Raw genomic sequence first — 16,667 nt, 5'->3', positions numbered from 1 at the left:
GAGAAACATCGAATTTGATTCTAGTTTCCTATCCTTTAACTTTTCTTCTTGTTGTTATGAACATGTCTATGAATATTTGTCATGTTGTTATTCTAAATTTAATTAAAATGACTTAAATTTAATTCATGTTAGGTTGATTGCATTTTGTCTACTTAAGTTATTAAAATCATGTTTATGTTGTTATATGTCTTAATAAGTTGTTTGATTAAGTAAAACCATGATTATGTTATACTTGCATTACAATTGTAAGGTAACTAATGAATTAATTATTAATCATATTGAAATTGTAATTAATTGACATGATACTTAATCAGTGCATGTTTAATCTTCTAAGATAGTTGATGGTTAAATTAGCGACGGTATTAAACGGTACATTAGCCTTGCATAACTTGTAATATTATTGTGATTAAACTATTTTGATGTAGGAATATGTTGTTACTCCACTTAATCTTTTACTTGCTTATTAAATTTGATTAATCATTTGAATTGACATAGTAATATCTTCAAAAGATTAGTTAATTTTGTAAGTCTCAGTATGTGCTATAGTTAACAAATTACCAAGTTGCCATGAATTTATTCATAACAACATGAACATTGTTTTAATAATATTAAGTTAAGAAATGTAATTGATCTAACATAGTTATGTCATATTGATTAAACTTGTTTTTCAAAAATTGTGCATTGAAATTTTTACCTTTTAATTTTCTTAGTTAATTTACTTATTTAAAATCTAGTTTTATTAAACCATTTTTCAAAATAAATTTTCCCTCACCAAAGTGTTTTTAATTGCATTTCATAAATAATTTCTTACACAGCATAACTCGATATTTACTTGTCCCTTTATTACTTGATAACGATTGTGTACACTTGCACATTTTTATTGTTCTAGGAAGCCACCTAGGAGAGAGAAAGTTTGATGAAAGAACAATATCCTCAGCTATTCACAATTAATAATTTCGAGGATGAAATTTTCTAAGTGGGGAAGAGTTGTAATAGCCTGCCCGATGCAGACTGTATCGATATGTTGTTTGGCATATAGTTGAGTAAGCCATGGTAGAAAAAGGGGGTGAACTATCTATTATATATCTTGGTGGCGTATTGCATGGATTCAATAGTATGCCCATTTGCAGAACGATTTGTTGGAATTTCACCATTTGGTGACTCTTTTGAGTGACAATTTGCCAACCCCAAATACTTGAGGCAAAATTGTTAGTTAGCAGATTGATAGACTTGTTTTTCATGTTTTAGCATGAAAACGATGGCTCAGTGAGTATCGTTAAAGTTTAGTTGAAACCTAGTTGGAATTGAGCTAGAGTACTGTAGATGATAGCTTGATATGTTTAGGTAGCTGAATGACTTGTTTAGTTGACTTATTTTAGTGTACAACCTATGTTTTACTACTCATTAAACTGGTTAGTGGTGGTAGTTAAGTTTGGTAGATGTTTATGCAAATCTACTCTTGGGTTTCAAGGGTTATAGTGGGATTTTCTAACCCTTCCACTAAGCTTTGTCCTCATTGCCTGTGCTATATAAGGATGTCGATTGCCAACATGTTTCACCTTTGTTTTTCTCTGTGTTCTTTTCTGAGTCTCTAAAAAATTTTAAGGTATCTTCGTTACTAAAGACAAGGAAAGTTTCCAATAGCTAGTCAAATCACCCTTATTAAGTACAAGCTTACTGGTAATTTTTGGAAAACCCTCAGGTTGTTGTCGAAGGGATTTACGTTTTTGCATTAGTGGATGCATGATTAAATTAGATAACTGGTCGGATGGTTATAATTGTTTCTTATTTAGCTTAAGAATCTAGTGAAGGTTCGAGTAATCGAGGCAAATGACCAGTACTAGTGATGGTCTGAGTAATCGAGGCAAATGACCAGTAGAGTAGATTCTGTTCTGAAGTTTGTTGATTTGTTCCTTCTTACTTCCTTTGAGTTATGAAACTTCCATGATATGTAGGTTGTATGCGGTAAGTTGCTCTTATTGTAAATGAGTCGATGTGTTGTGTCCGGACGTGTATGTGAGTATGACCATTATAAAGACACCTTTCTTGTTACATGAGCCCAGTGCCAAAAAATTTATGATATGTGAAAATTGTGGAAATGGGATCTATATGTGATGCCTCCGACAGGACAGCTATATTACAAATCGGACTGGTAGATCACAACTTGACCTTGCGAGAGAACACGTGTTCGACTTAACAAAGATATGAAATGAAAATAAATATGGCTGATATGTGATTCTGATTTCTGAGATATGGGTTCGAGGTGGACACAAGGATGAATCGTTGATAACCATGCAGGGTTGTAATATTGCCACCAAGGAATTGTGGATGGCAATTAGCATATTATGTTTGTATAACATAGTCTCACGAAAAAGCCCGTTGTTCTTTTCCTACGAGTACTGATGCTTGTTGGTTATCGAAGTTCTTGTCAAACTAATTGTGTCTATTGTGGAACTCACTAAGTTCAAATGAACTTACTACGTTACTTTTCATCCTCAGACATTTTGATAGTAGAAGAAGGATCTATCGAAGTGAACTAAGCCTGAGTTGTAGTTGTGAGTGAGCCACTTGTTTATTTTTGTATCATACATGGCTATGTGGCGGATGGCGTATGCATATGTTTTGTATTTAACTTTTGTAATTACCTACGTCGTTTGTATTGTTTTATCTTAAAAGAGAATTGCCCATTCTTTTGAAAGTGTTTGCTGAATCCTCTTGATTTTTTTATCATGAATTTTTATGATTTAAATATATATGCCATAACTAGGCAGTAGTTGAATAACAAATTTTTTTTTATATAACTCCTATTATTTTCTCTAAAGATACATTACCAAAATGATTTTTACACTAAGGAGAATCTTTATAATTGTTTTTCTAAAAATTTTAAGTTAAGCCGAAAGATTTGAATCCGATAGTAATGCCCCAGTCTGTTGAGCGGTCTATCTGGTTGAATCATACATGCCATGTCTTCTTGATGGGCTAAGGGTGTTACAACTACTTTAATTGCATTATTTAAGTATTATAATTCATTAATTTAATTATTAACTTAGATACTAAAAAATATTTTTTATAATAATAGTTGGATAATTATTTGATACACATGCGGTAGAGTTTTATAATAATGTAGAGGATTAAACTTGTTGAATTATTTAGAATTATGATTAAATTGATAGAATGTGTAATCGTTGATGACTAAATATATAATTATACTAATTAAAAAATGCCACATCATGATTTCAATTAATGATTTAATAGATGGTGACCAAAACAAAAACAAATGATAATACTAGTGACAAAAATTAAAATTTTTATAATTTGATAAGCAAAACAAAAATATGTTAATAACTGAGTGACTAATATATACTAGGAGGTAAAAATATAAAAAACGTATTTAGTTGTTTAAATCAAGTAATTAATTAAAATGGGTGGACCAGTTTGTTTGTGGTGGTGGGTCGGTTGCCAAATGGGTAGCCAGCCTTGACCATCCGGAAGGATAAATATTTTCATAATCTTTAGGCTGGCAGCCACCCTATATACTACGGGGCGTATTCGCATTAAATTTATTAATGATGTTAAAATTTTATTTTTTTATGAGAGAAAATTCTCACTTGAAAGATTCCACCAATTCAGTAAATACAAAACCAATATATATAGAGAGAAGTTTAGGAGAAGAAAATTAATTTTCATTACATATATATATATATATTTAATAATGTTTTAAACCGATAATTAAAATTTTGAAGTATCATTTAAAAGTAATTTTAATTGAATAATTAATCAAATAAATTTAAATATATAAATATTGATATAAAATAATTTTATTTTAAAATTAATTATAATATATATATATATATATATATCCATGTATTAAATCCTAATTTGGAGGAATATATATATATATATATATATATATATATATATATATATATATATATGATATTGTTGTAAGCTGTGGTTTTCCTTAGATTAGATAGACGTGATTTATAGATATCCAAATCAATAGAAAATGATATTCATTTATTAAATTGTTTGAGCAAACTTTGACTAAAATAAGGAATTATAAGGGATTAATTTAGGCAAATGAGATACGGAAGCTAAAGATAAAAGAGTAGTTCACATCAAAAGATGGACCCAAGCATGAACCGTCCATTAATTATCTATTATTAATTCCCTTTATTGACTGACTGTGACCAAATGAATTGGGGCACCATTGGCCTCTATTTTCTTCAATTGAGACACCCATTTTTATATGTATAAGTTGATTCTGTGGTATATTGTTAATTTTTAATTTTATTTGTGAAATTTAAAAATTTTATTAACAATAGATTAAATATTTTTTATATATATAATTTTATTAAAATAATCTTTTATCTTGTAATTGAGTATATATGATATTTTTACTAAAATTAATTGTAGAAAAATCAAAATTATGTATAGGTATGAAACTTGTGGTCCTTTGTACAATATTGTTGATCAAGGGTCCTATCATCTTTACTTAAAAGAAAAACCCAATTATTTTACTATTTGATTGAAATACTTAAAAATATTTTCTTAAATGAAACTAAATTTGTGGTATATTTGTGTGTATACGTCAGGGGCGGCAGACACAGACAATCTATACCTGTTGGATCGTCATGTTGAGTCTTATATCTATAAATTAAATTAAAATAATTATTTGCACTCATAATTCAGAAATATATGCCAGCTTGGACTTCTCTTTTAATCTAATGGAAAGCTGACGTGGTTATTACAGAATCAATTTTGAGATATTAATTAGTAATTAAATGTTGATAAAGTATCTATTTAATGATTGGTGAAATGAGACAGTTAAATTTATCTAGGATAAAAAATTATTTAAAATTAATATTTTAGCATTATTTGTTTAATGTAAATATATAATATGTGAGATTGATTAAAATTTTACATTTAAATAAGATTATTTTCATTCTTAAAATAATAATAATAATAATAATAATAATAATAATAATTGAGGCATGGATAAGCAAACTGTCCCTTTAATGTTCTTTTCATGGACATTTCAATTTCAAAAGCATTGCTTTATTATCTCTGAGCAAATTTCCAACCAATACTTCTTTTTTTTCTTCAATTATTATATTAATACTTCATAGTCACTGTCTGAGATAGTGGCGCCAAATGATGTGACCTCACCAGACTACCTAAATTATAATTTCAATTTTAGTTTAATCTTTAAATTGAATTATAAAAAATAAAAATAAAATTAAACTATTATGATAATATTATAAAAGACAAAACATATTTAAATTGCAAAGAAAAAAAAACAAAGAAGATTCTCCCATGCTTTGTTAAGATAAGTATTTAGGTTTGAAAATTCTTAAATATAACTCATCATTATCTTCAAAAGTGTACATAATTTTCGTATTGAAAAAAATTCCTTTCTGCACTAATTCAATGCTTGAAAATGATGCATTTTACCAATTTAAATTTGGAGCTTCTACTTCAATCTTACTCCACTTGTTAATTCTTGTTTCGTGTTAATTTGTGTAAATATAAATTAAACTTATTAAAATTTTAAACATGAATACTCGATTCAGTTTTAACTCAATTGGTATGGGTATTATTATCAATGCAAGAAGACGTTAATTTAAGTGTGCTGAATCGCATTATCCTTCTATTTATGGGTTGGGGAGGGACTATACCTATTTCTAAGAATTATGTTAAAAAACAAATATAATTGAAACCTATAATAAGATTATTCAAAAAACTTTAAATATGAATATATTTCATGTATTAAAAGTGTTCTATTAACCAATGTTAATGCTTTTTGAAACATGTTATATCTTACTTTAAAATTGGTCTAATTGTTTTGATTTTTGTATTTTTCACTTTTAAAATTAAATTTAGTCTATCTATTTATTTAATTTAAAAATTAAAATTTAATTGATATCTATGTTAAATGAGTTTGTTAAATCATATATAAATGCTACACCAATATAAGGTTACAATATTCATATTACAATTTTTTTACATATTTATTTTAAGTAAATTATTTTTTACTCTTTACCTTTTTAATTTTTTTAAAGTCATTTCATGTCTTTTGTTTAAATTTTTCTTTATAATTTTTATATGTTAAAGATGAATTTTATTTTAAATCAATATCTCTTTATTTTAAGATTTTATTTAATTAAATTAAATTTTAATTTTATAATATTAAAATTAATAATTATTAAATTATTAAAATTAAAATATAGTTTAAAAGATACATATTAATAAAATTTATTAAATTAAAATTTTTAAATATACTGAGATTTAATTATATTTATTGATTAAAGTATGACAAAAAATATAAAATCACAAAAATGAATATTAACAATTTCAAAATTAAAAATTAATTTAAAAAATATATCAAATAAATAACATGTAAAAATTATTAATAATATTATTTAAATTATAATATATTAATGTTAATTCAAATCATGACATTTTTTGTATTATTTTAACATTAAATATCTTTAAAATTAAATGATGTTAATATAGTTGATTCAAAAATAATTAAATATTTTTAATTACATTAATTTTTAAATTTTAATAATTTTTAAAAAAATATTAAAATTTAAACAAAAACTAATATTATAAATTTAATATACACAATTGACCATACATCACATGGGAATACAAACTTGTTTGAATCTATGTTATTAATTGAATTTTAATTTTAAGTCATACATTTAAACATTAAAATATGTGAGATTCAAAATTAATGGAAGTTCATTAATCGCATTATTAATTCCACTTTAATTTTTAAACCACATAACTAGAGGGACTAAATTATAAAAGTTTAAAAGGTACAGGGATCGTAGCTGGAATCGTTCCTTTAAAGTTTGTCTAGGAGTTTTTATACTTGAAGTGCTCCCCTCCTGTTGCATGGTCAGGTTGGTACGTGAATATGACAGGCTAAAAAGGAAAAAACAGAGGGAAGGTTCGGGTTTTTTCGGATTCAAATATCTCGAATATAAGTTTTTATTTTTCATCAAATCGTTAATCGAATTTAAATTTTTTCGAATTAACTTTTGGATTTAGACGCCTTTAATCATGCCCACAACAAATGGTTAGTTGGGAAGAACTCGTCCCAAATTTTAATTTACAAAAGGTGTTAGAACCCCACAAGACAACTAATCACTTAGCCTTCAGACAAAAAGGAAACTGTTAAAAAGGTTTGTCCGATCCTTTCTGTTAGTGGAAACATCTCAAAAATTAAAATTTTCCCCCACTCTGAAAATCAATCCATCTTTAACCAAAAGACCTGTTATTGCAAATATCAACAGCGCTGTATTAGCCCACTCCAAGCCATGTGAGTGACAAATCAGTAGGGCCAATTTACATATATGGCCAACTCAGCAAGTGTATTAGCATATACCAAGTGGGATTTGTCACCTTTGATCATTCTTACATATCTAACAATCCAACCTTTGATTTTTCAAAAACTCATCAAAGTTTCAGAAGAATCATAGTCAATTTTCTATAGTATTCTCAAGTTCGGATTTTCCGATTCAGGCTCGGAGTTGATCACTTTTTTCTCCATGAAAAGATGGCAACTGAAGCAGAAATCATTCCAGAACCCATTTCTGTAGCGGTAAATAGTTCTTTTCTCTATTACATGTTTTTGTTTTGCTTTGCTTTGTATTTTGTCTCTGTATAGTAAAGATCATATGATGTTTTCCAACAAGGATACTGCAATTTCTGACCAGAAAAACAAGAGAGGTCACTTTAGTTTAACAGTATGCAACCTTTTTGATGTTGTTGAAACACTTAAAACATGATGATCTTTGAGTTCTTTAAGACATAAAAGGGCGAAAACAAAAGCTGATCTGGTCCTTAGATCCTTTTTCTATCCCCTTTCAGAAACCAGATTCATGAGATCAGTTTCTTGTGTTTCACTGAAAGTTTCTCACTTTTAATGGATCTAGCTTTTTAGCTTTTCTGGTAACTTCTGTTATGATTCATAAACAAAACATCTAGAAAGTTCAATCAAATATGATCATGATTAGCTAAACTAGCATTAAATATTTGTTAACATGAATCGATTTATCGTAATTATTAGCATAAATGGTTGGCATATTCATGAGAAGAGGTCTATCTCATATAGGTTCATGCATTAAAATGCTCACGAACAATTTGGCAAAGCCGTAGCATTGCCAATATAGAAATCCACTGACAGTAATGTGATAAGATAGACTGACTTTGCCTTAAACTTGAATATGGTGGGCTAAGATATTAGGAATCTGATTCTGATATAACACAATCCGACAGCTAACTTGCCTTAATGTCGCTGTTCTTCGTAAAAACAGTGAGCTGCATATGCATTTGATTTCTGGCGGATATGTTTTAGTTTTGCAGGAATTAAGATTTGTTCATACTGGAAAGGAAAGAATGATCAGAAATGAATAAATTTACCAAATTTAATTTTGTTACCAAAAGAAGCATATTTTTTCCAGCTATAAATTTCTCCAATATACAATGAAAATAATAATAATAATAACTTCATTATCTATGCAGAAAGCAGAAGAGGAGATTAGCAAACCTAGTTTGGATTTGAAGAAATCCGAAGGTGGAGTCGCTGAACCTGCCGGAATGGATGAATGTTTGGACAAAGCAACCAACGAAGAATTAGCCAGTAATAATGGGGTTGAAGCCTTGAGTGCTGTCTCTCAAGGGAATCCAGAAATATCCAAGGGTGAAAGTTTTTCAATGTCACCTGAGGTTTCTGTGACCTGTGGAATGCCAGATCAAAACACAATTGATGACACTCCATTGAAAGCTGATAAGATACTGGAGAATGATGGAAAGATGTCGAAGAGTGAGGCAACTGCAGACCATGATTCTTCTCCGGAAGAGAAATGTGGGAGTATTGTAGAAGAAACAAGCCAAAATGCTGATGTTGGGTCCAATAAACAAGAGGCTAACTTAGAGCTCAAGAAACAAGCTTTAAGTGATAACCATGATCTGATAATTGAAAGCTCGAATGAGGCTAATGAAATAGTTAGCAAGGACGATCACTCTGATATTGTTCAAGAGAAACTTGAAGAGAAAAGCATTGAAGAAACAAAAGACACCGAACCAGAGAAGCTGCCTGCTATAGTGGGAAAGGAAGAGAGTGCTGAGGCAACTGATCTGATTGAAACATCAGCAAGAGAAAAGGACCAAATCATTTCTGATAGCATTGGAGACACCTTAACCTCGAAAGTAGCTGAAACCTCAGAGATCAAGGACAATGAAACAACCTTGGAAATCAGTGAGATCGCCAAGAAAGAGAATGAGAATCCACACGAGGAGGCCACTTGCATGCATGAACCTGCAGCGGAAGTGGAAACAAAGCTTGAAGAGGTAAGTGGAGCTACAACGGAATCAAGTGAAAGTTCCATATGTAAAGATTATGGAAATTAGGAATCATAAAACATTAGTGTGATTTATTCGTGTTTATAATCTTATTCTATATGTTACCTTGTAGTACTTTTGTGTTCAAATTTTGCTCGTCATGCAGGTGAGTAAAGAACTGGAGGAACATCCTATAGCTGACATCTCGAGTTCATCGACTGGCGATGAAACCATGAAAGAAAGCACAGAGGAAAATGAAAGCATCCCATTGAAGTTAACAGAAAATGTCAGCTAATACAAATGAAAATTGAGCCCAAAAATTTGTTAATTTTTTTTTTTACCATTGTTAGTTGCTAACTTAAACATTCAATGATTTACAGGCAAGCCCTTCATTAGAAATTGAAGACTCAAAAAAGGATACTGAAGAGAGAACCTTAGTAGAAGGAAGTATTGATACTGCTGACCGGGAATCAGCACCGGCTGCAGCAAAACCAGAAGAGACAAAGCTAAAGGAAGCTCCTATATCTGACATCTTGAGCTCAATGATTAGTGATGAAACTTTGAAGGAAAGCAAAAAGGAAGATCAAAGCACCCCATTGAAGGTAACAGAAAAGGTCAGCTAATATAAATGAAAGTTGATTTGGGTCCAAAAATGTGTTCTTTTTGACCATTGTTAGCTGCTAACTTGCACATCCAATCTTTTTACAGGCAATCTCTTCATCTGAGCTTGAGGACTCAAACAAGGATGCTGAAGAGAAAACCTTAGTAGAAGAAAGTATCGATGCTGCTGACAGGGAATCTGCACCGGCTGCAGTGGAACCAGAAGAGACAAAGCTAAAGGCAGCTGAAGCAGATGCAGAAGAGAAAAAGCAGGAAACAGAAAATGTTGTTGCCACTGAAGAAAACAGCCTAGCAACAACCGAACATGAAAGTGTCCACGTAGATGGTGCAGACAATGAGGTGGAACAGGACAAGTCCTCCCAATCATGCGAGAAGGACATGGAGATATCCAGGGAAGAAGATGGAATGCAGGATAAAGTTCCATATGAGCACTCTGAAACTCCTTTGCCACAAGCAACAGATGAGAAATTAATGGAAAAGGCAGATGATCCAACAATAGAGTCCAAAGAGACTGGGCCGGAGCACTTGGCCGAGGAATCATATGTGCATACAGAACAGGAGACTGGAGAATGCATCTCTGTAGCAAAAACATCGCAAGATGAACAATTATCAGATTTAGGATTGGAAAAAGAGAAGATCAAAGATGGAAAGCCATCAGATGAAGCCGTGGATTCAGGAGACACCTCGGGCATGTACAAAGATGTCGAAAAGGCCATCCAAGAAGAAGGTAATTTAGCTGAGAGCTTGGCAGAAACTGAAGTGCCAAAAGGAGCTCAGGATCAGATTCCCGAGGTCATAAACATGAATGATAATGAAGGAAAAAGTAAGAAACCAATCCCCGAACTGAGCAAGAGCCAAGCTGATGAAACCATCACCGAGGTTCAGAACCAAGAAAGTGAAAAACAGATAAACGAGGAACTGTCAGACAAACCCGAGGTTGAACAAAATGCCTATGAGGTTACCAAGGCTGTCATCTTGTCTGAAGAGGTAAAGAACATGTTTTTTATTCCATCATGACTTTTTAAATGATGTTCTAAAATTTTCTTTAATTTTTGAAACTTTTTAACTATGTATTGATAGGTGGAAGACTACAGTTCCATCTCAAAAGAATGTCTGAAGGAAGGAGACTCGAAGGAACAGGTAGAAGCGAAAAACTTGGAGGTTGAAGATCATTCAATCAAGGACCGAGGAGCATCCCTCATCGTAGAATCGGAAGATAGGAGACAGGATCAAGAGTCTGGAGACCCTGTAAGTACAGGCACCAAAGAAGCAGAATCAGAAGAAAAAATTAAGGACATTGTTGATGAATCCAAGCATGATTGTCAAGACAAGAGTCATGAAATTGTGACAGAAGTCGGAGCTGAGACAAGCTTAGACAACACCAAGGTGAATGAGGAGCTTGTGAATTTGAGCTCAGTCAAGACGAGTCTAGAAACTTGTGAGAGTGACGCTAATCAAGAGACTAAAGACGTCGAAAATCCACAACATGAACTGGAGAAAATAGAATCAGCCTTGGAACCAGAAGTGAATGAAGTTGAACAAGCCAAAGCTGTGCCTGAAACATCACCCGAATGCTTATCTCAAAGTGTTCAAACTTCTACAGCGACGTTGGCTTCCGTGGAAGAAATCAAAACCACACAATTGAGTGAGAAGATAGAAGAACAGATACAAGAGGTTGCTGAAATAGTTAAACATGAGAGTTCGGAGGATTCTTCGGAAACAAAAACAATAGAAGAGGTAAGCTTGCAAAAGGAAGAAGAGACAGAGCCCAAGGTTGTTTCAGTAGAAGAAACCGTAGTTGATCAGGGTCTTCAAAATGAGGAACTCAAAGATCAAATTCAGACAACATCTTCGACATTGCCTTCTAAGGATGAATTATCTGATGCAAAGCAAACAGCAGAGATATGCTTGGAAAAAGAAGAGGTTGATGAGCTTGGAGATGGTAAGAAAGCTGAAACTGGTGCTGCTTGTGCTATTCAAGTGGAGGAACCAAAGGATCAAATTCTAGCTTCAGCATTGCCTGAAGCTGTTGCGGGTCAAGAAACTACTGTTGCTCAAGCTTCAATAACTGAGGAACCAACTAAGCTTGAAACAAAGGAAGATGATAAAACAATGGAAACTGAAGTGAAAGAAGGTGAGAGTCCAGAGAAGATCAAAGAACAAGCAACAGAGATTGAAGGAGCCTCAAATGTTGAAGTTGAGACAAGTGAAAAGGCTTTTGACAATGAATTAATCAAAGAGGAACTTGTCAAAGCAATAGATGAAGAAAATCAGTGTGACAAAACAAATGAAATCATAGTGAATGAAGTTTCAAAAGAAGAGGTAATCAAGCAAATGCATCACTTAACAATTTCCATCTACTTTCTTTATTCATTCTCGATTATATGTTGACAGGTTCAGGGAGTTGCTGAAACATCTTATCTGACTTCAGAACCAGAACTGCCAGTGAAAGATGGCCTTGGAGAAGACGAGCTAAAGGGTAAACTGATTGAAGACAAAGCATCGGAAACCACTCAAACTGAAGAGGTAAGAAAACTCAAATGTGTTAATCTTATTCTTGTCTTGATTATCTACATATCTATCTATATTGAAGCTTTAATCTGTAACAGCAAGTTGTGGAAGCTCAAAAGATGAGTGAAAATGAGATAGCTGAAAAGCAGATTGTTTGTGAGGATAAAACTGTTGGAAATCCTGCCCAAGCTTCAGTTGCAAAGATAGAAACCGCAACAGTGGTACAAGAGGTTCGAACTTTTGCACTAAATGATGTTTTTAAAAGGCAAAGGCAAAAAGAATTTGATTCAATGGGAGATAAATACATGAGAGTAGTCTATGTTATTCGGATTCTTCAGTTTTTTTTAAAGTATTTGGAACACGTTTCCTGATATTGGACATTCACACTACTGAAATTATAAAATCTACCTGAGTTATTTCATCTTTTATCAGGAGTCAAGCTTAGAATTACCAAAGTCAGATCCAGAAGGCACCAAGGGTTCAGATAATCAGATTTCCAGGGAATTAGAGCCGATTGAAAACACAGAGATAACAAGTTCACCAGTTAAAGAACATGTTCCAATAGATTTGCAGGACAAAGTTGCAGAATCCTCTGAGAAAGCTGAAGTTGAAGATGTCAAAGAGGTTTACCTAAAGGAAGCAGAAGTTGGCCATGGTGGAAACAAAATAACAGACAAATCCAGTGAAGAAATAACCAAGAAGTCTACATCGGTGGAGGATTCAACTGAGGTATCTGATGCATCCTGGACATGGGTTTGGGAGTTGATCCTCTAAGGACCTTCCAAATTTCTAAAAAAATTGGAAAAAATAAGTTGAACATACTCATGTTGGACACATACTCGTGACATCTATTTTCTCTTCCTGTCTTTGCTTTGATTATTTATTTATGAACTCAACAACTCCTAATGGTGGAAACAAACATGACAGATTAAGGAGCTAAAGGATGAACATGCGGGAGACAAGACAAATGAAACCTCAGAAACCCCAATATTAGAAAATCAAAATGAGAAGGTCAGTATAGAGGCACTCATCTTTTATTCATCTTGTTCTTCTCTTGCCTCAAATCTTTTCATCTTCACTCTTAATTTTACAAACAGCTCACTGTGGAAGCTCTAAAGGACGATGGTTCAAACAACAATTTTAAGAAAGAGATTGTTGAAGAAGATCGAACTGTGAAGGATCACGAACAAGCGCCAGTTGCCGTGAAAGAAGCCATAACTGTAAGTGAAAATACAGTATATAAGAGAGATGAGATATTTTAAATGGAAGGCAAAGAAACAATTTCAGGCTAGAATCTAGTTTCAAGGGACTTTAGAAGCAAATGCAAGTTGAGCTGCTATAAACTGTATTGTTTCGACTCTTCATTTTCCTTGAATTATCCATATCAGTCTCTTCAATAACCCTCCAAATACATAGAAAAACTTTAAAACACTGAAAATACCTGTGTCCAGCTCATAATTGTATGTAATACTCTAGTCCGAATCTGAATAACATAGGACACATAAATAGTTTCAGGTCCAGGCTTAGACATAGAAGACTAACGTAAATCTTGACAAACAGGTTCCAGGAGAAGCCATTGAGAAGCCTGAAGCAAGAGATTTGCAACCTGAAAAAGCTGAGGTTGATAATGGAGAAGAGAAAACAGATAATTCAGGTGTTGAAATAAAATTGGAACCTGCATCCACAGGTAGTGGTAATTTATTATTGTCCGATCTACTCCAACAATCTACAGAAAAGAAAGTGGAGGTGGCTGAACGTGTGATTGAAGAGAGGGAACTTACAGTAAGCAAGGAAGCAGCAACGGTGGAAGCTGCAGGAACTATTCAAGCCAAAGAATTAAAAACTGATGAAGTACCTGAAGGAGAGGAACAGAATAAGACCGACTCCGGCTCGGATGCTCCAGTGATGGTGGAAGCACCGAGAGAAGCTGAAACTAAACCACCCAAGAAATCTCAAAACATACTATCAGGTGTTGGATCCAAAGTCAAGAACTCAATTTCTAAGGTGAAGAAAGCAATTACTGGTAAATCTTCTCATCCAAAAGAACCAAAAGCAATATCACCAAAGTGAAGCGAGAAATGAAGATCATCCTCAATTCTTAGTACATAATCACATATTTTATGATTTGTTTTATAAGGGTTTGTTTTCTGTCAAATATTTTATGATCTGTTAAGCTTGGTGAGTTTTTTGTGCAGATTGAGAAAGCAGTTTCTGTATTCTTTGGTATAAATATACTTGAACAATTACATGATTGTTAAATGGATTTTACATAGTTGCAGTTTTTTTTGAGCTTGCTATAATCTAAAATATATAAACATTTGTTTGTTAATTAAAGCTCAACGAAGACCATCTTATCAAATTCTTGCTTACAATTTCCATTGAAAATTTTGCATTGATACAGCACCAAAGCATACAAATTTGGAATTAAACCATACTTAAACCTAATAAAGCAAACATCTTTTTAACGTCTTGCTTGAAATTTCTGCAGAACCAGAATTGGCATTCATTACTCCAATTGGAATGCAAATGGGCGCATCAATCAAACAAACTAAACTCTTAGCTCAGAATCTAAAATGACATTCAAAAAAAAATTAATGGAGTCGACCATACCAGAAACTAAAATTACCCATTTCAGATTTCTTCAAAAATAAAGTACACATCACACTTGATAAAATTTCAGTTCCACTTAACTAGTATTGTTCCATAAAAAACACAAAATTAGAAATTACCCCAAAACAGAACAAAAAAACATAGAAGCTTAAAAAAAAAAACCCATGAAATCCATGTAGACCCACCACTCAAAACCTCCTCCCGGGTCCACCACCGCGACCGAACCCAACTTGAGGAACCGAAACAGCAACCGGGTCAACCTTAACAAGGCCGGGAATATCACCCATTCCAAGAACCGAAAGCATATCAAGTGTTTCCTTATCAACTTCGATTTGGTCGACCTTGATGGCCGATTCATCGGGGACAAAATCCATGCGACGCTCGCGCTCTTCTTCTTGAAGCTTAAGAGAAATCCCGCGAACTGGTCCTTTCTGGATACGTTTCATAAGATGGGTCGAGAAACCGGCAATCTTGTTACGGAGCCTCTTGGATGGGATTATAGCTACTTCTTCGATAATCTTTTTGTTGGTGTGAAAATCGAGGGTCATTCGAGAATAGTACCGCTCGATTACCTGACGGGACGATTTCTTCACCGTCTTTGTGCGAACGCGACCCATGGTTTAAGATCGGCTGAGACTGAAGAGTAATTGGCTGTTGTTTTGGAGATGCTTAAAAATGTTAGAATTAGGGTTTTTCTCTTACTATTTAATATCTAGCTAGTTTGGGCTGGGCATGGGCTTTTGGGCCTAGCTCAATACGAAAATGATGGGCTGTTGTTTGATTTTCGGTCTACGTTACGACATTAAGGAAGTACAAGGTTTTCATATGTAGTACGACTCAATATCTGTTATTGTTTGAAATTGTAATAATCATTCTTGTAAAAATTCTTTTGTCTCTATCATCATGAAAAAACTATAAATATTTAAACATCTTGAAAAGGAAACGTAATTCATGGAAACAACAGTTTAGTGTTATGGTCTGAATTAGCATCAGGAATAAGCGGTTATGTTAGTTGATGCAACGCAACGTTTAGAGTTTAATATGTTAGCAAAACCATGAGTTTCATGAAAAGGGTCAAAACAATTTGTGTGTGTTTTTTTTTTTTTAAAAATTTGATTATAAGTTCTGGTTATATCTATTCTTTTTGACACAATACTTAGAACTACCCATCCCCAACTTATAAATAGGAGGAGCGCTTCAGCACACTCAAATCCATGTCCTTCTGCATTGGCAACAATGTTTATGCCAATCAAGCTAAAACTCAATCGACAATGATGTGCTTTAGGTGAGTGTCGAGAGACTGTATTTTTGTTTAATGAAACGGAACGTATTGGACTAATGGGTTAACAACTATTATATAACAGCTCCTTAACCGAATTTGAATTGCCTGTAACTACCTTCCCTGCCCTTTTAGCAAGGTGGGAAAACGGGAAACAATTATGGAAGTTTTGGAATGAATTTATGCTCTCTGAATCTCTTTGCTTTCTTCTCTCTTCTCTAGATTTCTTTTTCTTCTTTTTGCTGGATCAACTCGTATCATTTAGTTTTATCAAGAAATACTCATTTCTTGC

At 32.8% G+C, this 16,667-nt stretch overlaps 2 protein-coding genes across 3 annotated transcripts; one reads left to right on the top strand and one right to left on the bottom strand.

Moving 5' to 3' along the window:
• Window positions 1-7,194: 7,194 nt before the first annotated feature.
• Window positions 7,195-14,745, top strand: LOC108460164 (COP1-interactive protein 1). 2 transcript variants are annotated; one of them, XM_017759535.2, is made up of 12 exons: window positions 7,195-7,612; window positions 8,536-9,363; window positions 9,521-9,640; window positions 9,735-9,956; window positions 10,063-10,962; window positions 11,056-12,297; window positions 12,370-12,501; window positions 12,585-12,716; window positions 12,919-13,215; window positions 13,414-13,497; window positions 13,584-13,706; window positions 14,047-14,745. In XM_017759535.2, the coding sequence occupies exons 1-12, from the start codon at window positions 7,568-7,570 to the stop codon at window positions 14,554-14,556; spliced, it is 4,635 nt and encodes a 1,544-aa protein (XP_017615024.1). In that variant the 5' UTR covers window positions 7,195-7,567; the 3' UTR covers window positions 14,557-14,745. The 2 variants fall into 2 exon arrangements, with proteins under 2 accessions (XP_017615024.1, XP_017615023.1); XM_017759534.2 differs by having other exon boundaries at window positions 9,735-9,968.
• A 348-nt stretch (window positions 14,746-15,093) lies between these two features.
• LOC108460165 (40S ribosomal protein S17-like) lies at window positions 15,094-15,989 on the bottom strand. Its single transcript, XM_017759536.2, has one exon. It carries the CDS (start codon window positions 15,711-15,713, stop codon window positions 15,285-15,287), a length of 429 nt encoding a protein of 142 aa, XP_017615025.1. The 5' UTR covers window positions 15,714-15,989; the 3' UTR covers window positions 15,094-15,284.
• Between the last annotated feature and the right edge of the window lie 678 nt (window positions 15,990-16,667).

The sequence above is a fragment of the Gossypium arboreum genome, chromosome 4 (assembly GCF_025698485.1).
Source record: "Gossypium arboreum isolate Shixiya-1 chromosome 4, ASM2569848v2, whole genome shotgun sequence".
Lineage (NCBI taxonomy): Eukaryota > Viridiplantae > Streptophyta > Magnoliopsida > Malvales > Malvaceae > Gossypium > Gossypium arboreum.
The sequence above is the reverse complement of the archived record's forward strand: the minus strand, read 5'-3'. Positions and strand labels throughout refer to the sequence as shown.